At 44.2% G+C, this 25,908-nt stretch overlaps 1 protein-coding gene across 2 annotated transcripts in view; it reads left to right on the forward strand.

Annotated features, from left to right (window-relative positions):
• The window catches only part of MDGA2 (MAM domain containing glycosylphosphatidylinositol anchor 2), a 1,066,479-nt gene that overhangs the window by 946,150 nt on the left and 94,421 nt on the right, over nucleotides 1-25,908 (forward strand). For both annotated transcript variants that reach the window (XM_073577764.1, XM_073577765.1), the window contains exons 9-10: nucleotides 12,006-12,275; nucleotides 22,489-22,637. In XM_073577764.1, coding sequence (XP_073433865.1) covers nucleotides 12,006-12,275; nucleotides 22,489-22,637 — 419 coding nt within the window. The remainder of the gene's footprint in view (nucleotides 1-12,005; nucleotides 12,276-22,488; nucleotides 22,638-25,908) is intronic.

Consider the following 25,908-nt stretch of genomic DNA (forward strand, 5'->3'; position numbering starts at 1 on the left):
GCCATAGTGGAGCGGTCCCTGAAGGAGGCTACAGCTGCCTGTCATGAGAGTGGAGTTCTAAGTAACGGACAGAAAGAGGAAATTGAGTGGAGGCCACAACCGCAAGTACTTCAGAATAGCCCTAGGAAGGAGACCTCACAACCCACCTGTATAGAGTGATTCCCAAATTGCTTCCAGGTTGACTGACTCCTGTAACAATTGCAACTTGAGCCCTGGACTGTACATACAAAGCACCATAAAAAGTAAAGGAAACTTCACTCTGTTGTGTCCTTTGAATTCTTCCTGCATCACCTTCTCAGGACTGCTACATCCCTTGCTCCACACTACATCACCATCTATTCCTCAGCATCTTTCATCTGCCCTGGGACAAAAAGCTCTACCTGTGGGGAGCTCTACCAACTCTGCTGCATCACCATCAGTCCCAGCAGATCTGCGCTGCAGCGCTGGTCTCTATTGATCAGATACCATGGGTGGCATCACAAACTTTTTACAAAAACTCTTTATTCTTCATCCCTTGTAAATATACCCCTCTTATTGGACGCCCAGGGCCACGGACCGGGTCACTACCACTGTGGCCCTGCCACTTTAAGAAGCGGCCTGGTACCAAGTATTCCCCTCTGCCCTGGCAGGCGCTCCAACTGTATATTTTCATAGATTTTTATGATCTCTTTATTGTGGATCTATGCAACAGAGATACGTGTGCCCAAGTCCCGATTGTCAATGATCTTGACTAGAGTTGAGCGACTTTTGTTTTTTTATGGTCGAGTTTCGTTTCGTGAAACCCGACTTTTCCAAAAGTCGGGTCGAGCAAGATCGGCCGATTATAGGGAAAAGTCGGGGTCGTCCCGAAACACGAAACCCAATGTAAGTCAATGGGGAATAAAAGTCGGCAGTGAGAGGAGGACAGGAAACACACCTACAGTGCTCATTTGAATGCCAAAAGCATTAATTCTTCTTACTTAAGCTGGTCAACCTTAATTAACTTCATAATACAAGTTACGCACTGAAAAATGGGGGTTATTTGGCTAAAGTTGTGGGGGGGTAGGGCTGGCTCCAGGTTTTCATGTGCCCTGGGCGAAAGAGCGCCCCTTTAACACATACCACAACTCATCATGCTCCGATACGGCAGAGAAATAGCGGTATAGTACAATGAAAAATACTTCACTTTTTACATCTCATGACGAGGCCCATCTATTTCTCCATACAGAATCATTGGTCCCATATAATGTTTGAAACAGTATATGATGAGCTCCACATAATGCTACAGTATATGTTGGTCCCCATGGATGAAGCTCCACTGTCTTATGGGCCCAAATAATGCTCCAAACATAATGGGCCCCATTTCTAATGCTCTAGTGTATAATGGGCCCTGTAAATGCTGCTCCAGTGTCTGACGTCCACCTTTGGAATGTTCCAGTGTATGGTGGGCCCCATCTATCATTCCCAGAGTATAGTGCTCCCCAAAAATTGCTGTCCCAACATTGAAAACAATCAAATAAGTCTCCTCGCTAGGGAATCCCTGTACTAGTCTGGACTCCTCGTCGTCCCCATCGTCCATCTCACTGCACAGTATTTCAACCTTGCAAGTGCTGTGATCCTGAGCAAGCAGGGGGGGCCCACTCGTTGGCGACGGCACTGGCACAGGGCCCCTGATAGTACGGTGGTGTGTCTGATGGCGGGTGGGCCTAACCTGCACTTTCATTTGCAGCTTCCTCTTTGTCACCGTGTAAGATGGAACTGTATATGGGAAGGGTAACCTGAGTTTCATCAGGGTCAGATTCAGGCCGGGTAGCGTGCGAGGGGAATGTAGTGGTCTGGGTCAATGTACCAGCAGATTCATCGAGCAGTGGCTGGGCATCAGTGCACTTGTGTCGCCCCCAGGAGTATGGTCGCCACAGTGGCATTACCTTCCTCCTAGGGAGTGTGATGTCATGCTTGGGAGCAACGAAGGATCTCTCTAGCAGGTTAACTGATTGGGCGGCGTTATTCCCACGAGTCATGACCCTCCAAACAGCGTTCATGAAGGCAAAGTGTTTGTTTTACGTGGGCAGTATGGTTGCAAAGCTGAACCTTAAAGGAATGTCCAGAAGGGCACCACCAGGAGTGGAGCCTACGGCGTAATTTGACTCAACACGGGCAACCTCAACCATGCCAGCTACAGAACAGATGCACACATTGCAAGCTTAATTCCATTAACGAACGAGACTTCGTCATGCCCCGCGGTCCGAGTCCGGCTTCCTAGAGGGACACGTGAGGCTCTGGCACATGAGATTGGCCAATAACTGGTGTGTCATGCCCTTACATGTCCGTGGCTGCATGTGCGCTACACTGAAAAGGCCAGCGTTTGTCGCTTACAGGTGCAGATAACCCGCTGAACAACGTTAGTGATGGGGATCACAGATTACAATTATTACTCACGAATGATGATTTCCCAGTAAGTGCAGGTCAACCGCAGTTCCGGAATTAGGCCTAACCGTCATTCCTGAAAAAAATGCCAGCCTGAGCCAGCCGTTCTCACGCTCAGTATGGGTTACACGTGATTGCACAAAGGTGAGAAAGGGTACCGTATCCCCGGATAACATGTATGGATAGCGTACACATTCAAAAGATATGTCTATACATCAGGAGGCAGGCTCAGACAGTGTCAGGCACAGTATGGCTTGCAAGTGATTGCACAAAGGTGAGAAAGGGTACCGTATCCCCGGATAACATGTATGGATAGCTTACACATTCAAAAGATATGTCTATACATCAGGAGGCAGGCTCAGACGGTGTTAGGCCCAGTATGGCTTGCAAGTGATTGCACAAAGGTGAGAAAGGGTACCGTATCCCCGGATAACATGTATGGATGGCGTACACATTAAAAAGATATGTCTATACATCAGGAGGCAGGCTCAGACGGTGTCAGGCACAGTATGGATTTGATGGCCCAGACTACACAGCGGAGGAGCAGGGAGAGGTAAAGATTGCAAATGCTGGGGCCCTGCCCAAGCAAGGGGGGCCCACTCGTGGGCGTCGGTACTGGCACTGGGCCCCTCATAGTACGGCGGTGTGTCTGACTGCGGGTGTGCACCACCACCGTCAGAGACACTTGATTGCACTATGAGGGACCCTGTGCCAGTGCCCGCGCCCAAGAGTTGGCCTACCCACCTGTCCAGGGCAACGGCACTAGCACGGTGTCGTGCGCTAGGTGGTGACCCCGGCCATGGGGGAGGAGGCAGCACAGTTAGGGAGTTTTAGAAAGTGGCATATGTTGATGTTGGACATTCAGCTGATGCAAAAGGCGAAATAGGTCAAGTCCCAGGAAGAGGTGGACCAAAGCAAGCCATTTTTCTGTCACCCTATGTGTCATCAGGGGAAGGTGGGACAAAATCCTTGGAAACCCATGCATGGTTCATTTTAATGAAGGTTAGATCATCCACATTTTGGGTTGACAGACGGGTCCTTTTTTCTGTCAGGATTGATCCAGCTGCACTGAAGACTCTTTCCGATAGCACACTTGCAGCTGGGCAAGCGAGCTCCTGTAAGGCATATTGTGCCAATTCAGGCCAGGTGTCCAGTTTAGCAGCCCAATAGTCAAAGGGGAATGACCTGTGTGGGAGAACATCGATATGGGAGGAAAAGTAGTTTGTAACCATAGTTGACAACTGCTGTCTCCTGTCACTTTCCATCGATGCTGTATTACCAGTTGTGTGAGCGGTACTTGAAAAATCAGTCCACAACATTGTCATGAAACCCCTGTCTCCAACGCCACTTCTGCTGTGTGCACCATGAACACCTCTGCCAAGCTGCCCCCGGCCCGTACGGCTCGTGTGAGAACCATCACCGCTGCTGTGTGCTGGGAATGCCTCAAGCAACCGATTTACCAGAGTTGCTTGTTTATTAGCCAATATTAGGTCAAGGCTCTCCTGTGGCATGATGTTTTGTAATTTGCCTTTATAGCGTGGATCCAGGATGCTGGCCAACCAGTAGTCGTCATCGTTCATCATTTTGGCAATGCGGGGGTCCCTTTTTAGGATCCGCAAGGCATAATCTGACATGTGGGCCAATGTTCCCGGTGTCAATGATGCACTGCGAGTGCTGGTTGGAGGAGCACTTTCTGGCAAATCCACATCCCTCCAGTCACGCACAAACCCTGTACCAGACCTTGCCACGCCAACATTTTCACTTGCCTCACGAGATGCATCCTCCTCCCCTAAGTAATCATCCCCATCATCATCCTCCTCCTCCTCTTCTTCCTCCAACTCGTCCAGGAGAGGTCCCTGAGCAGACAATGGCTGAATGTCATCAAGAATTCCCTCCACCTCTTCCTCCTCGTCAACATTGGCTGCAGACGCCTGCTCCTTAAGGTGCGTCAAAGTTTGCATGAGCAGTCGCATAAGTGGGATGCTCATGCTTAGGATGGCGTCGTCTGCGCTTACCAGCCGTGTGCATTCCTCAAAACACTGAAGGACTTTACAGAGGTCTTTCAGCTTCGACCACTGCACACCTGTGTACTCCATGTCTGCTCTCAAAGTGCCTGGCCGTGTATCCTCCCACAAATGCATTATGGCCTGCCTCTGCTCGCACAGCCGCTCCACAATGTGCAGGGTGGAGTTCCACCTTGTTGCAATGTCGATAATGAGGTGGTGGTTGGGAAGGTGGAGCAATCGCTGCAGCTTCTGCATAAGAACGGAGTGTACAGGCGACCGGCGGATGTGCGCGCACAGTCTTCGCACCTTATGGAGCAGGGCTGTTAACTCCGGATAATTTTTGAGGAAGCACTGCACCACCAGGTTCAAGGTGTGAGCCAAGCAAGGTATGTGGCTGAGTTTTGAAAGGGCTATGGCTGCCACAAAATTACGGCCGTTATCACTAACTACCTTGCCTGCCTCAAGATGTACACTGCACAGCCATGACTCAGTTTGTCGCTTCAAGTACTCGGCCAGCACCTCGGCGGTGTGTCTGTCACCCAAACACATCATCTGCAACACAGCCTGCTGACGCTTTCCACTAGCTGCTCGATAGGGGGACACCTCGTGTGCAACAGTGGCAGCTGCAGATGGAGTGCTCGTACGACTGCGCTCTGTGGACGAGCTTTCGCTTCTGGAGGAGGAGGAGGAGGGTGGAACGCCTACAGCCAACTGTTTCCTATACCGTGGGCTAGGCAGCACTGTCCCACCACCGCTGTCCCCTGTGGACCCTGCATCCACCACATTAACCCAGTGCGCAGCGATGGACACGTAACGGCCCTGGCCATGCCGACTGGACCATGCATCAGTTGTGAGGTGCACCTTTCCACTCACTGACTGCTTGAGTGCATGGACAATGCGGTCTTTAACATGATGGTGGAGGGCTGGGATGGCTTTGCGAGAGAAGAAGTGGCGACTGGGTAGGTCATAGCGTGGTACTGCATAGGCCATGAGTTCGCGGAAAGCTGCGCTTTCCACCAACCGATAGAGCATCATCTCAAACGAGATTAGTTTGGCAATGTGGGCGTTCAAACCCAATGTACGCGGATGAGAGACTGAGTACTTTCTTGACCTACTCATAGTGTCTGGAAGGGTGAGCTGGACTTGAGAGCTGCATATGGTGGAAGTAGCGGTGGACAGGGTGGACTGAGAGAGGGTTGATGATGGTGATGGAGTTGGTGTTCTTTCTGATGGCCTAGATTCAGTATTTCGTTGATATAACAGTGGGATTCCCTGACTGCTGTGGCCTTGCAACGACACCTCAACATTTGCTGCTGTGCTAACCGGTGGGCTTACAGTGGGGGAAACAATGTAGCGTTGCTGACTACCTTCTTTGTGATCAGTTGCACATGTGGCACTTGAGGTTTGGTGTTGTGTCCACGCTTGCAAGTGCATGCTGGTTAAATGTCTAAGCATGCAACTGGTATTCAAATTTTTCAGATTTTTCCCTCGGCTAAAGGTCTTTGCGCACTTCTTACAGATAACCTTGGCCTGATCATGAGGATTTTGTTCAAAAAAGTGCCACACTGCACTCTTCCTACTTTGGCAGACATTTTGCGGCCTAGCACGCTGTGATGTTTTGACCCTCTGGACAAGCTGTCCAGCAACTCTTTTGATTTTTGGAACCTGTCTTTGGAGTGCTCCGGGCCTGCCAGATAACATCTGTTGCGATGTTGATGTCTGCTGTGGATGCTCCTCATCTGAACTATTGGAAGCAGCACCCTCTTCCCCCAATGGATGCCAATCTGGGTCAACAACTGGGTCATCCATCACCTCCTCTTCAATGTCATGTGCACCTTCCTCTGTGTCACCGTGTATGGTGGTATAGTGTGCGGGAAGGGGCACCGGAGTCTCATCAGGGTTAGAATCTGGCTCTGTACACTGCGAGGACAATATAGTGCTCTGAGTGAATGTACCAGCAGAATCATCTATCAGCGGCTGTGCATCAGTGCACTCCATATCAGATTCATCTTGGCCTGGGTAATTCACCATTTCACTTGATAATCCAGGCATGGTATGTGAAAACAGCTCCATGGAGTAATCAGTAGTATGGCCTGCGTCATCCTTCAATCTTGGTTGTGGTGAAGGACACAAGGTGTGGTTCATGAACATGAGCCTCCAATGGCGACTCAGAGCTTTTACTTTTTACAACTGAAGAAGAGGAGGCGATAGAGCTGGAGGCTGAGTCAGCAATGTAAGACAAAACTTTTTCCTGATGCTCTGGCTTTAAAAGCGGTTTGCCAACTCCTAGAAAACTAAGCCTTCGAAGCCTTATGGAGCCAGACGATGACGCAGGCTCAACACCTCCTGCATTCGGTCCTATTTTGCTTTTGCCACTACCATCAGATCCACCACCAACACCATCATTACCAGCTGCCAACCCCCACCCAATTCCACGGCCTCTTCCACCAGCCTTCCTCATTTTTGGTAGAAATGTAGACAAAATCCTACAAACTATATAGTAATGTAAAACAAGGTACAAGGTGTCTATAGGACAGGGGAGATTTAGATTTTCTGCAGACACTTGTGGACACTGGACACTTGGATTGTGTGAGGCCCACTAAATATCACAGCGCTATGTCACAGGCTCGATGGCACAGGTGTGAAAAAAGTGACTACAGGATAAGGGAGATTTTGAATTTCTGGGAGATTTTGAATTTCTGCAGACACTTGTGGACACTGGACACTTGGATTGTGTGAGGCCCACTGAATATCACAGCGCTATGTCACAGGCTCGATGGCACAGGTGTGAAAAAAGTGACTACAGGATAAGGGAGATTTTGAATTTCTGGGAGATTTTGAATTTCTGCAGACACTTGTGGACACTGGACACTTGGATTGTGTGAGGCCCACTGATTATCACAGTGCTATGTCACAGGCTCGATGGCACAGGTGTGAAAAAAGTGACTACAGGATAAGGGAGATTTTGAATTTCTGGGAGATTTTAAATTTCTGCAGACACTTGTGGACACTGGACACTTGGATTGTGTGAGGCCCACTGAATATCACAGCGCTATGTCACAGGCTCGATGGCACAGGTGTGAAAAAAGTGACTACAGGATAAGGGAGATTTTGAATTTCTGGGAGATTTTGAATTTCTGCAGACACTTGTGGACACTGGACACTTGGATTGTGTGAGGCCCACTGAATATCACAGCGCTATGTCACAGGCTCGATGGCACAGGTGTGAAAAAAGTGACTACAGGATAAGGGAGATTTTGAATTTCTGGGAGATTTTGAATTTCTGCAGACACTTGTGGACACTGGACACTTGGATTGTGTGAGGCCCACTGAATATCACAGTGCTATGTCACAGGCTCGATGGCACAGGTGTGAAAAAAGTGACTACAGGATAAGGGAGATTTTGAATTTCTGGGAGATTTTGAATTTCTGCAGACAATTGTGGACACTGGACACTTGGATTGTGTGAGGCCCACTGAATATCACAGCGCTATGTCACAGGCTCGTTGGCACAGGTGTGAAAAAAGTGACTACAGGATAAGGGAGATTTTAAATTTCTGCAGACACTTGTGGACACTGGACACTTTTGGATTGTGTGAGGCCCAATGAATATCAGAGCGCTATGTCACAGGCTCGATGCAGCAGGTGTGAAAAAAGTGACTACAGGATAAGGGAGATTTTGAATTTCTGCAGACACTTGTGGACACTGGACACTTTTGGATTGTGTGAGGCCCACTGAATATCAGAGCGCTATGTCACAGGCTCGATGGCACAGGTGTGAAAAAAGTGAATTGTAGAATTGGGCAGAATAGGAATCTCCCTAGAGTGTAGGTCTGTAAGAACGGAACAAGTCCTCCACTTATCCTTCCACAGTGACACACAGATAGCTTCACTGTGGCTGTGATAACAGCCGTTACACGGTACTGTGTGAGGAGCGTACACCGCTGTATGGTGTGAATAAATGCACGCTCAGTACCTTAGCAGGACAAAAAAAAAATTGGGATTGCTTTTAAAAAAGCAGTTTGCAGAGCAGTGGGGAAACAGCAATGCAGCTGTCAGGAAGCCTTAGAAGGCAGCCTAACAACCAACACCGCTGATCCACCACTATATAGCCTCCCCTTGCACTGCACACACAGTGACTGGTGTGTTGCACAGGCAAAATCGCTAGCAGCAGAAGCAGTTTTTTTGTCTTCTTCCCTGCCTAACGCTCTCCCTACAGAATCAGCAACCTCTCCCTATGCTAAGATCGGCAGAAGTAAGATGGCGGTCGGCGTGCACTCCCTTTTATAACCCCTGTGACGCCCCCCAAAGCAAGCCAATCACTTGCATGCCCTTCTGAAAGATGGTGGCGACCCCTGCCTATGTCATCACGTTGCCCACAGTGTCCGTGGATCCTGATTGGCTGAAAAAGAGCGCTAAACAAACTTTTGAAACGCGACTTTGGCGCGTAAGTCGCCGACCTCGTGGCCGACCTCATCCTAGGGTCGGGTTTCGTTTCATGAAACCCGACTTTGCCAAAAGTCGGCGACTTTTGAAATTGTTCGACCCGTTTCGCTCAACTCTAATCTTGACAGTGATATCTAAAAAAAAGGGAGGGTGTGATAATCTCTTCCTCTAAAATATACATTAAATGGGTTGCAGCAAAAATAGAAAAATAAATGGCAAAAAACTGTCTCATCGTGCAAAGGTGTATATTGGAGCTTTTTTCTTTGATTTCACAACTAACTGTTGGATTTCAGATGTACAGACTTCTATATAAGTCTTTGAATGCAATATTACAACTTCACATAGGAGGACAATCCCGGGATTTATGTTTACAGCGGATCTTTATTTTTTTTCAAATGAAAGAGCTCCTTAAAGACATTCCTGTCCTTCGGGTGCATTAACCTAGATGTGAACTTTAATGCTGACTTTTTTTTGCCTGTAACAGAAGATAAAGAAGTAATTTTCGAATAGACTGGATGGCTTTTCCTGTCTTTCTAGAATAGACTACAATGCCAGACAGAGATTAATGACCTGCAAAGTGTAAGGTTTTTAAATTAATGTTACTTATTACAACTATGGCTCCGAGACAAAAAAGAAAGTCATCAGCGGGGACACCACCACCCACTAATTGATTCGAGAAGTTTGCTTTATAAGTATAAGCACTTTCTAGTGTTCTCTGATTGTTTCGGAGCCGGGGCGGTGTGACAAGTGTGACAAGCAGTTAAGCCCCAAAGCTCTTGTTTGCTGTTACAAGTGAATAGCAATGTCGTCTCACAGAATCAATCTAGGGGATGTAGTTGGTATGTTAGCAAACCTGGAGGCGGATTGCAAATAAAATAGCATACTTAAGCATTCAGTAAAACAAATGAGAAAAGACAAGTCTATGAAAGTAATGCAAAAAAAAAGACGTCGTCTATATACCGCTTGCAGGACAGTTTGCCATAAAGAACATGCATATTCATATCATGTGGGAAATGCACACGATGATCTCCTAGCTTTCCTTAATGGCACATACAGTTAGGTCCAGTAATAATTGGGTAGTGACCGGATCTTCGTGATTTCAGCTCTTGAGGCCATTATTTTGGATTTAAAATGAAACAATGTAGATGTAATTGAAGTGGAGACTTTCAGGTTTATTTAAAGGGGTTCCAAAAAAATATCCTATGAAATGTTAAGGAATTGCAGCTATTTTTCTGCAAACCCTCCTCATTTCAGGGGCGCAAAAGTAATTGGACAAATTAACTTTACCATAAATGAAATATTCAATTTCAATGCTTTGTAGAGAATCCTTTGCCTGCAATTGTGGCCTGAAGTCTAGAAGCCAAGGACATCACCAAACGCTGGTTTTCCTTCTTTGTGATGCTTTGCCACCTTTACTGCAGCTTAATTCGATTTTTGCTTGCTTGTGCCATAAGTTTTGACTTAAGCATGTGAAATCCTGCTAGATTGGGTTGGGATCTGATTATTACTCGGACATTGCAGAATATTCCACTTCTTTGCTATTGCAGGATGTTTTGGGTCATTGTCCATCTGTATTGTGTATCTGTATTGTGAAGTGCCGCCCAATCACCTTTGCTGCATTTTTTAAATCTGAACAGAAAGTATCACCCTGTACACACAAGATTCATCTGGCTGCTTCTGTCTTCTGTCTTCAGTCACATCATCAATAAACACTAGTAACTCTGTGCCATTGGACGCCATACGTGTTCATGCCATCACACCGCCTCCACCATGTGTTACAGAGGATGTGGTGTGTTTTGGATCTTGAGTCGTACCAAGCCTTCTCCATACTTTCTTCTTACCATCATTCTGGTACAGGTTGATCTTAGTTTTGATTTTTGTTTTGGGTGGCTTCTTTGTTTTTTTTTGTTTTTTAGTCTAATCTAGCCTTTCTATTTTTCAGGCTGATTAAAGGTTTGCACCTTGTGGTGAACCCTCGGTATTTGCTCTCATGAAGTCTTCTCTTTATGGTAGACTAAGATACTAAAATTCTAACTTCCCGGTGTATGTTCTTCACTTGGGTTGATGTTGTGAAGAGGTTTTTCTTCTCCATGGAAAGGATTTTGTAATCCTCAACCACTGTTGTCTCCTGTGGATAGCCAGGCTTTTTTGAGTCCCCAAGCTCACCAGTGCCCTCTTTTTTTAAGACTGTACCAAGCTATTGATTTAGCCACTCTTAAAATTTCTGCTATCTCTCTGATTGATTTCTTTTTTCAGCCTAATGACAGTCTGTTTCTCTTCCATTGAGAACTCCTTTTACCATATGTTGTGGGTTCACAGCAATAGTTTCAAAATGCAAATGCCGCAGCTGGAATCAGCTCCAGACCTTTTCCATGCTTAACTGATGATGGATTTACAAGCGAAACAACCCATGCAACCCATTAAATAGCTTTTGAGATAACTGTCCAGTTATTTTTTGTCCCTTTAAAAAGAAGCAGCCAAAGAGCTGTAATTCCTTAACCCTTACTCCAGTTGGAATATGAATACCCTCAAATTAAATATTAGAGTCAGCACTTTAAGCCCATATTGATTATATAAGTGTATCTTGAATATGACTTGGTAAACCACTAAAAATAAGAAAACTTGTGTCACTGTCCAAATTTTTCTGGCCCTAACTGTATAGGGACAAAAAGAAGAATTAGGCTGATGTACTGTATATCAATATGTTCAATCCTCTTGTTCCTAAAGAAGTGTCAGAGTGGTTCACTCCTCTTTGCCTTTTGAGCACGCACACATGTCTTGCCAAAAGTAACCTAAAGTGTCTCAACAGCTTTTGCCACTTCTGTTTGCCCCCTCTTCTAGCAAAAAGAGGGGCAAAAAGATAAGAGATCTGTAATAACACATAAAAGCAAGCTCAGACTACGACCAAGTTTTGAATATCTTCTTTACCAATGGAGGTACATGACTTTGTATAGGAGCTGTGTACAAAAGTCAGTAGGCTAAGTATTTTCTTGCAGAAAATGCTTACTAAGATATTTTATTTTTTATATGATCACCTAAAAATTGGAGATAGATTTTAAATACAAAATAAAAAAGATGATACAATAGTTTTTGGGGCAAATGATGCTTGATTTTTTTGGCTAATATTTGATTATTTCTGTCTTGCAGATCCCCCGGCTGTTGAACCGACCTTTCTGGAAATTAGACAAGGTTTAGGCACCAGTGTCACCATGAATTGCAGGGTCTTGAGAGCTTACCCTACCCGAGTTCTTATGTATGAATGGAGACTGGGGAGCAAACTGTTAGAGAAAGGACAATTCGACTCGCAGGATTACACGGAGCTGACGGTGAATATCCACTCCAGGGAAAATTATGGTACATACAACTGCAGCATAATTAATGAAGCTGGATCTGGACGGTGCAGTTTTCTGGTGACAGGTAAGCTCTATTATACAGTACATTCTACAGCAACCGCATAGTGACCATTCTTAGGTACTGCAACTAAGCGCACATTCACTTCAATGGAAGTTTGGGTGCATTACTTAAGAACAGCCACTTTGTGGTGTACAGAATTGTAGTGTTCTAGCTGAGCATACTGTGGATTTCAGCCATATGCTGCTCCAGGTATCAGCTGTTGCGCTCCAGCAGTCATTTATAGATTTCCTGTACAACCCCTTTATGGATATCTAACGCTTATGTCACAGATAAAGAGATATTCTCTGTACAGATATGAAAGAGAAATTGATTCACCGTGTAAAATACTGTACTTATTAAATGTAACCTTTATTTAAAGTCTTGACTTAGTGTGAAATTAGTGATTTAAAAAGAGACCACTATCACCATTAAAACGGAAAAGATAGGTTCAGGCACCTCTTGGGTCCTATCAGATTGCTAGACTGTTCCTACCTACCAGTGGAGGTTGGCACCCTAAAACCTGCGCATTGGCCCCCCCGCTCATCGACGGCTGTCCCTTCTAATCCCTATGTGACCCTGTATGGGATGGGGGCATAGGGAGGGGAAAGGTATACAGTCATCAGCCTGGGAGAATGCAAATAGGGCCAAAAATTGGCTTGATTTATACTGCAAACATAGATTTCTTTTGCAGAAATATTTGGACATACAGTGTTTCTGCCATCAATTTGATAAAGTGCATTAGTGCTGATTCATAGGCAGTAGGATATCAGCCAATTGTTATGGGAAGGAGGACAAATTTCCCTTGCCTGTGCCCTGCCTGACAGCAGAGGTGGCATCCTAAGTATTATTTTCCCTAAAGATGTCGACATATGCTACATGTGTGCCAAAAAAATAAATATATTGGGAAGTAAAGGAGTGAAATACAAATTGGGGGTGTCTAGCAATCATACATAATAGCAAACAATTTGATATAAAAGATGCAGAACATGATATTGCACCGTCCCAAATATAACGCAATGAGTACGTGTATGAAAAATAGCTATAAAAAAATCACTCATGGAAGATTCAAAGTATAAAGATATGCGCTATTAGAGATCAATCACAAACATAGAACTAAGCGCATAGAACATAGAACTAAGAGCTCTGAGGAACACTCGACACGTTTCCCCTTTTATTAAGAGACTATTTAGCTGGTAGATGTTTCAGTTCACCCAGCATGGTACCAGGGTTTGGGAGTCAGGCACATGAGAATCAATCCCTCTGAATGGTAGGCGCACATGGCAGTTCCCTTCCCATCCCCCATCCCATACAGGATCACATGGGGGTAGAAGGGACAGCCATCGATGAGCGGGGGCATAGGGTGCCAACCTCCTCTGGTAATAACACTTGGTGAATGTTTTTCCCAGCAATATGCGCTCATGAAGGATGATGATGGAACTTGATATTTAGATTCAAGGATGATTTTTATTTTTAATTCAAACTGATACAGTGATTTGAATCAATGACTGGAAACCAACTTACAATTTTACTTAAAAAAAGGCTTTGTCCCAATTAATTTGCACAGCACTGTAACTATTGGGAAAACTTTACTACCAACTTAAAACCTCAAAAACTAAAACTTTTCAGATAAAAGAGAACCAAGTATCTTCATACCGCGTAAGGGATCAGAGACTAATTCGGCAACAAAAACTGCATGACGGATGAATAGAAATATAAACTTTATGACCTATAGTAAAAACTAAACTACAACATCAGGAGAAAAAATACTACTGGAGACATTCTCCCTGTCAGGAAATTGGATTTTTTAGGGTCTCGCCTCTTAAATTATAACTAATATATAACATTATTCTGCGTCATTTGTTTCACTTGTAATTGGCGACCTAGCATGAAGGCGGAATATCTGAAGGGATGTTTCGCACGATAAGCAGTAAATTGAGAACAATTAGAAGATAAATTGATGTTACATGTGGATAACAGCAGACTCTACTGAAACGTATTAGCTGTGTAAAGAAAATTAATGATCTGCTAGCGCCGTTATGCTTTAAAATGTTGGCGAGGTTAGTAGCTCAGTTACAATGCATGGTGTAGCAGAGATATAGACTGCTGTGCATCATGAGCATTTTTGCCCTTTTGCTTTTTCTTCCATTTTTTCCAAGAACAACTCTTTTTTTCCCCCAATAGGCTTAACCACACAAGGGCTTGTTTTTCTAAAGTATATTAGTCTTATGTCTTAAGGGCTCACCGAGTAAGGTGAATTCTTCAAGCTGTAGGTCAGGATGAGCATCAAGGACTGAAAGCGATGGTACAGGGGAAGGGGCGTGCCAGATGGCATGTAGATCAGTGAGGAGCAGAAAAGCAAGTAGACAAGAAGACACAGAGCCAGGACTGTGAATATCTGCAGGAACTGAAAAAGTATTGCTAGCAAGTAAATGGTTAATGGCAGAGTTGCATGGAGTCAGTTGACAATGGCAATCAACAAATGTTTATCCGCAAACAGGACTGATGAACAGGAAAACCATATACTTTCTTGAAAAAAAGATTACACACTGCATCTACAGCAGCATTGTTGTGTGAACAGCCCCAGTGAAGAGTTTGTTATGCTTAAAGCAAGCAAATGCTTATCTGCAAATAAGAAAGTAAAAGGAGATAGATGATAAACTAGCAGAAGTTTGCTAAAAGCATGACTCTCTCACCATCTGTTTCTCTCAGGTGGCTAAACACCAGAAATTCACATAAAACTGAAAGCAAAGAAGCAATTAACAGGCAAACAGGATATTGGCTTTTAGAAAAGATTTTTTAATGTGGCAGCAACTTTATAGGGTGAACAGCTCCAGTGAAGAGTTTACAGCAAACAAATGGTTATCAGCAGCTCTGACCTTAAATTAAATGCAAATAGAAGATAAACAAACAGAAGTTTGCACAAAAGAGATGACTAGCCAAATGATGAGGTAAGCTCCAGAAATTCAAATAGAACTGATAGCAAAGCTCCACAAATACTCAGGGATCACATAGCTGTCTGAGCTAACCTTAAAAGTCTTTGGGTGATGTTATCATAGGAGTTTGCAAAGTTACTTGGAAAACCCGCTATAGACAACGGGAAAAAGAGGCAGCTATTACAGAAGGAAGCAGGGACTGGTGCTGGTATCATGATATGTCAGTAACACTGTGCAAATGAGTGGCACTGAGGTTCAATCCCAAACAAGAAGGTTATGTTTAGAGGGGAGCTGTATATAGTTATATTGCATACAGGCCTGCCCCCTAGTGGTGGATACAGGTATCCAAGAAGCTGACCATCTTCCTCTTGTTTAGTATGTTCGTAAGTGGTAATCATGGTTCTTATAATAATTCCATCCTTTGGTCCTATTTCCAAAATGTGACAGAAATATTATCCTAGGGTGATGAGTATAGATTTATCACCGAGATCTAGAGGGAATGGGGATTTTTTTTCTTCGATGACTGTGTGCTCTGCAGGACTGACGAAGGAAATGACGGAGAGAGGAGAATCTGCAGCTCTGCCTGAAGCATCACCGCTTCCCAGCTGATCACACTGAGTGTTAGTCTCCTTGTCAGGAATCACACCAGCGCTGCAGAGCTGCAGGCATTTCTAATATGCTAAACAAGGACATGTTTTCTGAAGAAAGTTATTTTCTTCCTTTTTGATCTCGCATTTAATTCAGACTTTCGGAGTAAGTGAAGGTTAAGCAAATCTAAAAATACATCTTCATTATGCTAAGGTAGTTCAGAGGCTGCGCTGGGTTGTTGGACTTGTACACTTATGACTTACATGATCACACTTGCAAAAAGCCACAAAGCACCAAGCCCATTTTCAGGAATGAGCCATCAGCTAGAGTGTTTGTCCATACCGGGGGTCTGCGGGCACATTAACAGATTGCATCACTCCCAATGCTGGAAGAAAATTTTTCTGCTATTTCTATTTCATACATTTCACTTACTAATCAAATAAACTTTATTATTAGTGATGAGCGAGTATACTCTTGGCTCGGGTGACCTCCGAGTATTTTGGCGAGCTCGGAGATTTAAGGCCCCGTCAAACACAGTGATCTCACCAGCGAGATCGCTGATTTTGACTTGGATCAGCAACCGGCCCCCCTGCCGGGTATCGCTGATTATGCAGGATCGTCCTGGGCCGTTTTTTGATCGTTGGTCTCCCGCTGGCCAGCGCACATCGCTGCGTGTGGCAGCGGGAGAGCAATGATCAGCGACGTTGCACGCTGGTTTCCAATGTAAACAGCGGGTATCTAGGAGCCACGCGGCTCTTAGTTACCCGCTGTTTACCTTGGAAAGCAGCGTGTGCACTGGTTTCCAAGGTAAACAGCGGGTAACCAAGAGCCGCGCGGCTCCTAGATACCCGCCGTTTACATTGGAAACCAGCTTGCTCACTGGTCCTGATCGCTGGAGGGGCTGTCTATGTGACAGCTCACCAGCGATCAGTCTAACGATGTCCCAGCGATCCCATCCATGTCGGATCGTTGGTGGGATCGCTGGGACATCGTTATGTGTAACGGGTGCTTTACTTTCTGTCAATGCAGCAGCATGATTTGCAACTGCTAGACAGCTTGAATACATGTGTGGAATGCCTGTTTGTTAGGGAATTCCCACATGTAATCAGGCTGTCTAGCAGCCGCAAATCATGCAGGTGAGGCGAGGAAAACTAAATCTCCGAGCACGCCAAAATACTCGGAGGACACCAGTGCATGCTCGGAAAAACCCAAGCAATGAGTATACTCACTCATTACTATTTATTATACATTTCTGTTAGATAGGTGTCCATTTCTGCAGAAAATGGGTCTCCTGCTCCCACATTTAGCAGAGGATGAAATTCACAATATGTGCTACAGTATCAAGACACATGTCTTAATCATTGAATTCAGGTTTTTCATTCAGTCCTATTGCCCCCTTTGTATAACATTTGGCCCCTCATCCCCCCCCGTAAATAATATCCGGTCCCTTACCCCCCCTGTGTATAACATCCTGCCCCTCACCCACCATGTTTATAACATCCGGTCCCTTACCGCCCCAGTGTATAAAATCCAGCCCATCCCCTCATGTATATAACATCTGGCCGCTCGCACCATCCCCTGTGTATAACAACTGACCCCTTGCCCCCATGTATAACATCTGGCCCATCACCGCCCGTATGTAATATCTGGCCCCTCACCCTCCATGTGTATAACATCTGGCCCTTCGCCCCCAGTGTATAACATCCGGCCAATCACTGCCTGTGTGTAACATCTGGCCCCTCACCTCCTCTGTGTATAACGTCCGGCCTATCACCACCTGTATATAATATCTGGCCCCTCACCCTCCATGTGTATAACATCTGGCCCTTCGCCCCCAGTGTATAACATCCGGCCAATCACTGCCTGTGTGTAACATCTGGCCCCTCACCTCCTCTGTGTATAACGTCCGGCCTATCACCACCTGTATATAATATCTGGCCCCTCACCCTCCATGTGTATAACATCTGGCCCCTCGCCCCCAGTGTATAACATCCGGCCAATCACTGCCTGTGTGTAACATCTGGCCCCTCACCTCCTCTGTGTATAACGTCCGGCCTATCACCACCTGTATATAATATCTGGCCCCTCACCCTCCATGTGTATAACATCTGGCCCCTCGCCCCCAGTGTATAACATCCGGCCAATCACTGCCTGTGTGTAACATCTGGCCCCTCACCTCCTCTGTGTATAACGTCCGGCCTATCACCACCTGTATATAATATCTGGCCCCTCACCTTCCATGTGTATAACATCTGGCCCATCACCCCCCTTCCCCCTGTGTATAACATTTGGCCTCTCACCCTCCCTGTTTATAACATCCAGTCCCTCCCTCCCCCCCGTGTAAAACATATGAACCTTTGCCTCCGGTGAATAACATCCAGCTCCCCAGTATAAAACATCTGGTCACATTGCCCCCACATGTATAACCTCTGGCCCCCCGCCATGCCGTCTGCCTTTGCTAACATGTGACAGAACGGCCAGTGGTGCACGCTCACTAATACCGGCGCAGTCCTGTAATAGGTGCCGCAGGGGAAACAAATCTGTCCATGACATTTCTTCCTTCGAAATTTTCCCCATCACCTGTGAGTGATATTATTGAGGCGTGGAAGGAGCTGCAGCAACTAAGCCATGAAGTGGAGACCCCGTAACATTACAGAGCGGGGGGCTGAATGATGATGAGCAGCGGGCAGGAAAGTCACCAACGCTCTGCTGAGCAGAGTCCAGACCTCTTCTGGTATAACATCAGCACAAACACTGCGCCCTGCTGGGGGCTTAATGGCTGAGCAGCTGCAGGTACACCTCATCATCTCAGCGGTTCATCCCTGCTCCCTGTCAACACCATCATCTGTCAACACCATCATACCCACATCCTGTCATACAGATAATTACCTTGATGAAGGCCACACGGCCAAAACGTTGGTGCCGTACACATTCAGATTACTTGCATCTACATCGTACTTGTGTACCTCAGGTTCATCTATTTTTAGTCATTTAAACATGTCACAGAGCATGCCCACAACCAGGCTCGGACTGGCCCACAGGGTAATAGGAGAATCCCCCGGTGGGCCCCTGTGCAGATGTGGGCCCCCAACCCCATTGTATGGTCAATACTTGGCATAATTCACTCTGTACAGAAAAATGCAGTATATCATCACTCATTCACCAAACTACCCAGTTTATTATTATATAGAGATATAGGTACATTTGTGAATGAGGGTAGTGTGATATTTGTATGCAGGTGAAAAGCAGCCCCCCTAAAGTCAATGTTACTGGTGGGCCCTTGGCACCCCTGTCCGACACTGCCCACAACACTCTCCTATAGCATTCAGTATGCAGAAAGGATTATACTAGCCATGAGTCATAATAAGTAATGTTTACAGCTCACTTCCTCTCCCTTCCAGCACAATGTACTTTGGCTTCTATGGATTAGTGTTGTGGGCATGAACTGTGATATGTAGAATAAGTTATCTCTTAATCACAGACTGGATTATAGTATTTAATAGCATTATCCATTTGTCATAATGGGTAATACTAATCACAGCTTACTGCTTCCCTCTTCCTATACAGTAATTTATACACTTCACAGAGCACAGAATCCATGAGGCATTATAAGTGATGGTTACAGCTCACTTCCTCTCCCTTCCTGCACAATGAACTCTGACTTCTATTGAAGAATGTTGTAGGCATGCATAGTGACATATACAATGAGTCATCTCATCGAATAGAGTATAAAAAAGCACAAAATCCATCAGTCAGAATAATTGATGGGCACAGCTCACTTCTTCCTTCACAGCAATTTGTACATGTCACAGAACTTGCCCACAACATTTTCAAATGGAAATCTTTTTGTGAAAATAGTTACTTATGTCTACAGTAAGTATAAAGCAAGTTTCTGAAATGTTGTTAACAAAAAAAGTAAAGAGACTAATAATTAGATAACACTAGGGTATTGTGTCATAGCACAGGGCCTTTGGGACTCTCGGGCACCCCGGCCTGGGTGTGATACCCGGACCCATTATTAGAGTGATATTTGGCCTGAATACATGAAGATACTTTTTTATTTTTCCATATGGCACATTGAAAAAACCTATTAAATTTGACCTAATCAAGATTTCCCTGGATGATCCGGCCGCAGAGAATTTCCCCGTTCAATGGATTCAGCTTTTAGTGCGCCGTTGTAAATGTTCTTACACCTTCGGATTCTGCAGTAATATTCCCAGTAATTTCTTGCTAAAAGAGCTTTTAAGCTAATAGTGCATCAAACTACCGTCAATCCGACTAATTCAATCGATGGACGGTGCCTAAAAGAGGCCAGATTATCTCAATTATAGCATCCAGTGTTTGAATTAAATCGATATAAACTCAAATCACCCGTCAACCAACAAACAAATAGGAACCAAAGGATGGAACATAAACGCAGACTCAAAAGATGGTATAAACCAAGTACATAGGAAAGAAAAATGGAAAACTTCCTCAGCTTCCAGAAGTCGGTAGTGTCCCTTTCCCTCTCTGCACAAAAACTTTATTACAATCATCCATTTGATGTAACAGTAAAATTATTAGACAAGAGGGGGAGGAGGGGGATGCATCTGCACTGCCTTTTATTTTCCCTTAAGATACAAGGTGCTCACTTAAAAGTTAATCAAAATGCAAGAGGTTATTGTACTCTTCTACTTCAATGGCTAAAATGTCCCCTGATAGGGAGCAATGAACAGATGTAATGGAGCTTAATGTGTCATTTAACCCGTTTCCTTGGGGTGAAGAAATCAGTAAGTGCAATCGGCAGTGTAATGGTCGATTGCAGATAGATTATTGGGATATTCCTGCACCTGGGACTCTTTGGCTGTTTTTTTTTGTTGGTCATGTTAAAATCTTAAAGGCCTTGTCCAGGTCTAAGATATTGATCGGTCCGACAAATGTTTCCCCCTCTTATCAGTCCTGCGGTCACTAGAGGTTCAGTGTAGGGAGCTGGAAAACCACAGCCCTGTACACTGTGTAGTGGCTGTTCTCAGGTACTGCAGCTTAAGTCTTATGGAAGTGAATGTGGCCTGAGCTGCAGTACCCTGGATTACCACTACACAAGAGCACAGAGATGAAGTGTTCCAACTCCATATATCTTCTGGTGATTGCTAATCAGGGGTATGCCAGGTTTCTGATACCAATTGATCAGATATTGATGACTTATCCTAATTAAAGATTATCACCATCTCAGTTCTGGACAAACCCTTTAATTGTGTCTTCTAGTTAGAGGTTCATAGGGCCATGGGCGCAACTTGAAGACGCCAATGAAAAATCTGTCATAGGGAGTCAATACTTGCCAATAGTCCGGATTTTGCCTGGACTGTCCTGCAATCCTAAACACAAAAGGGGTAACTTTATTAAAGAAGAGCAAATCAATTTGATGCAATTTGAATTTGTCTAAATTTTTCACAGGAAAGATGTATATCTTTGTACCGTGTTAGCCAGTAGACAGAAAAATAGAGTCCTCAGTGGTTGATACCTTTTCATGGCTAACTGATTCTTCAGATTTTGTATTAGTCTATGCCTTCTGTTTCAGAAGATTGCATCAGACATAAAAGACTCACATGACCCCGGGCTCAACAGAGTAGACATGCCTATAATGCCTTACAGTTATCACATCACATGGTATATCACAGCCAATCAGACAGGAATATAATAGCCTGTATAAAAGCAAAGGCAGGGAGTGCAGCAGCTGTATTGCGAAGAATCTTGATAGTGAGAGACAGCGTCAGAGCTCAGCAATGGAAATAGTGAGAGAAGGCCATAAACACTTTAGAAGCTCTACAGATACTGTGTGATAGCACCACAATTGAGAAGATTAGTGTGTATTTAAGCTTTGCACCTTACAGTGCTTTCAATTTGTGATAAATCCATTCACCATAAATCGAATCGTTGTGAAAAATTTGACGGCGCTGTCAAATTTTAATTTTAAATTTAAAAAAAATGTCTAATTTCTACAGGGTGTAGTTGAACCATACCTTAGTTTACCTAAATAGTTTATTTAGGAGTGTTTCTGGGCATTTTGGAGCATTCTTGAGAACCTTAGAGGTGGGTTTAAGTGTTCCAAATTGTTGATAAGTCATATATATCATTAGTCTCTTTATAAGATATAGGAACGGTTAGGACCTCAGAATGCTCTGCGCCCCAGAATAGGGCATTAGGAAGACGTTGTAATATAAGGTGACTCTGCCAGAGATCTATTCTGAAAAAATCTGAATACAGACAGAAGCGCACAGTATAGGGTAATAATGTGGGATAAAGAGGATGTGAAAGAGGTGTAATGGCATAACACCTTAAAAAGTGTGGCTGGAGGAGACAGGTCTTCAACATGTACATTTACCAGAGTTGGAGGTGTTATGATCGGCAGGCTATGCTGTGACCATGAAGGAACTTTGAGGATCAAAACAGGGTTTTTAATTTTTCTCAACTCGTTTCGGCACCTTTTTCAGTGTTATTTTTACCTTGAAAAAGGTGCTTTTTCGCACCAAAATGCGTTTGTCATAATTAAAGACCCTATTTTCAACCCCAAAGCTCCTTAATTTCCACAGTGCAGCCCACCTATCGTGACACCTCCAACTCTGGTAGATCTCTGTTCTGGTCATTTTAAGACCAGGCAAAGAGGACACAAATTTTTGACTAATTTGTTAATATGCGTGCACACATAACATTGTCTCTTTGTGTGTCTATTTATCCAGGGAAGGCCTACCCCCCCGAATTCTACTACGATACCTACAACCCTCTATGGCAAAGCAAAGCCAGTGTCTACTCCTATGGCTTACAATGGACTCAGATGAACCCGGACGCCGTGGACCGAATACTGGCGTATCGCTTGGGACTTAAGCAGGTGATCCCATAAGCTAAACAGTACAATAACAATTTAATGAGCACATTATTTAGTTGTCTCAAGATTGTAAGGCATGTACTAAAGCATCGAGAAGCATTCCGGAAAGGGTAATCATTCCTTCCTACTCACCAGGAATTGATTTTTTAGTTACGGACATGCTGCGCAGAGCCGGAGATACGACGGGCAGGTTTGCAATTTAAAGACCTAAAAAAATTTAATTACATTTTAAGATTAACTTCCATCGGAAAAAACTTGCATCGTCGAGATGAAAGCAGTAGATGTAAAGTACAGTACAAGTAGGGTGCATTCAGATACAGATCAGTTGTTTTATGCATGCAGAATTGGCCGCTGTTTTTCGCACCCTATAGATCAGCAGGCAGGACGATGTCTCGTCTGGAGCCGGCAATCATCATCCTCTCATCCATTTGATTGCTGTATGCCGAAAATAAAAAAAAAGATAAGAAAAGGACAGGAAGAGACTTGCTCCAATAATAAAAGATCTTTGCTACCTGTACAAGTATTTTTCTCTTAACCACTTCTTGATTTATCTTTATTTTTCCACTTCCTTTTCGTTTTTTATTTCTTATTTCCGTCTTCAATCGACAACATTTTTTAACATTTTTCCATTGTATGATTTTTTTTAGTTTGTTTTATTTATTTTTGTTTTTCTCGGACATGTTTTAGGTTTTAATGGCACTACATAATGAATTAGAATATGGAAATTCTGCCATATTTTTACATCTTTCACTGTAGGAAATATTGGGATATTTTGAGATTTTTTTTTTACAGGTGCAGTGACACCAAATATGAATACTTTTCATAAAAACAAAAAAAGTGAAATAAAAAAAACTATACAGTTGGAAAAGTGGGAGATTGATTTTTTTATGAATTATTTTTTAGAATATATGAAGTTTTCAACTTTTTTTTACTTTTTTTAATTAACTTGTGATCACTTTCGGATTTTATTTTATTGTCATTTTAGGATTTTTTTTTTTACTATTTTCAAACTAAGTATAAGAAAGCAAAAACCAAATCCATAAAAAAAAAACAAAATTTCCACTTTTCCAAATCTATATATTTTTTTTAATGTATAAATATGTGGCGTCACTGTACCTGAAAAAAAATCTGAACTTTCAAAATATCAAAATGTTTCCTCCATAAAGTGAACGTCATAAAAACAAAATGCATTCCTGAGGATGCAGATAGCAGTCAGCGAGCGTGCTGTGGGCAAGGGTATAGAGCGGCCCATAGGCCACAGTTTCAGCCCTTCAGCTGTCTTGATCCACCGGCTGTAGTGGAACAGCGATAGGGCCTGATGTGGCCCATGGGTCGTAGTTTGGCCTGCTCTGCTCTAGAGCCTCATTCCCTGTATCTTGTAGATGTATTATGGTGGGTCAACCACCGTTCTGGTGGTTAAATACCACATTAGGGCATTTTAAGTTATAAGATTGGTCCTTCATTCAGATCTACAGAAAGAATGGACACAATGCACCCTTGCATCACATCCTCAAATTCCCCCACAGATTAAGGCTGACCACTGGGGGGGGTCATAGTATTTGGTTTTTATTTTTATATACCATTTTTGTATACCAATGTAATAAAAAAAAGAACTTGGTCAAAATTGACAACACTTTTTAAGACACAACTTGGTAGTATTAATTCTTTGAAGGCGCAAACTCTTAGTAGTTGTAATGAACAAATAGGCGATTTCAGGGCACTGTGATTGCAATGGTCAAAGTCTCAGTTCATGCTACCTGTTCTTCTTTAACCTCTGATCCTTGTGGATCCTAATCTTGGTTAACCTCTTAAAATAAAACTTGTCATAAAAGCTTGCAGTGCCTGCTAACAGGGAATTGCCAGCATCGGGATCATAATGTAATATTGTAGTGCAATTTATGGCACAAACTAATTCATAAATTGCAAAATATAGTCATGTGATGACCTTTAATACCATCTATTGCTGATAAATTTGGTACTTTTGTTAGCGCTTACCCCAGCCCTAGTGTAACGTGTACCCGTCCTTTGTGACGCGACCAGCAGGCCGGTAACAAGACGCGGCACGTGATACTGTCCTGTGTGACACGGCTCACAGGCCGGTAACTAAAACAACAAGACAAGGGGTAGGGAAACAGTTACAACGGTGGTCCCTGCGATAGGGAAAGGGGATGTGGAGACCTCCTGTACTCCCCTGAGTCAGTGTCCCTAACGCTCCTAACGTTCCCTATGCCGGTTCTGCACCGGGCGCCGATCAGGGACCTGTCACCCTAGCACACCCTACTCCTATCCCTTGCTAGGGAGCTGGGTGGCGCAGGCACTGGCCCCACCACTGCACTAATACACACTAAGGAAAAACACAAACAGGGAAACACCACTTAGCTTTACTCTGTTGCACTTGCTCCTGGCAACAGAGTCCACCACCAGCATGCAGCTCTCCTCTTGAATCGCTGACACCAAGCTCTATAAGAGCTACAAGGAAATTCCCTATGATTCCTTTCACACCAGGGCTAAGACAGAGCCGCGAGGAACGCTCTCCAGCTCCTTCCTCCACCAAGGATGGTTGAAATGAACATTATCACCAACAGTGATTGCAACACCTGACACTCTTTTATAGGTAAGAGCCAGCAATCACACCTGCTTTATAATCACATGCACTAAACTAAAGAAGCCAGAGTGCAATGATGCTCACCCCCACCGGGGGCAAACTAGAACAAAAAACACCACTGTGTAATAATCCTAATGGCCACCGGGGGCAAAACCAAACTTAAGCACACAGCTTAAGGAGAAAAAAAAAGGTTACATGTGCTTTTATCTGTCATGATCCAGCATGGATCATGACACCTAGACATTACTATGTGGCTTGTAAGTGAAATAGATAAAAAGATGTTTACAGGGGCGAATAAATTGTGACCTTCCAAGTGGAATCTCAAAAAACTCAAGGATTCCCATGTTGCAACTATAGGTTTTAGCAGAAATATGAGGCTGTTTCGGCAGGTGACTTTAGACATTCGATTGTTTCTATGGGGTTTGTTTTTACTATAATGCAGACTAAACTGATAAACTTTGTTATTTCTAGTGCAGTGCCTGAGGGGGCTGAGCCGAGAGAATGCCAGTGCCATGCGCCGCCCTCAGGTGCGGCACTAGGCACAATACGGTGCATCAATTGCCTGGAGGGTGTCCTTGAGAAAAAGCATAACAAGCATTTGGGAGTATACTGTGAAATCTGGAGGAAGACTAGCTTTAAAGGGGTTTTCCAGGATTATGATGAAAGTCT

The sequence above is a fragment of the Dendrobates tinctorius genome, unplaced genomic scaffold, assembly GCF_039654945.1.
Source record: "Dendrobates tinctorius isolate UK_male_01 unplaced genomic scaffold, ASM3965494v1 ptg000057l, whole genome shotgun sequence".
NCBI lineage: Eukaryota > Metazoa > Chordata > Amphibia > Anura > Dendrobatidae > Dendrobates > Dendrobates tinctorius.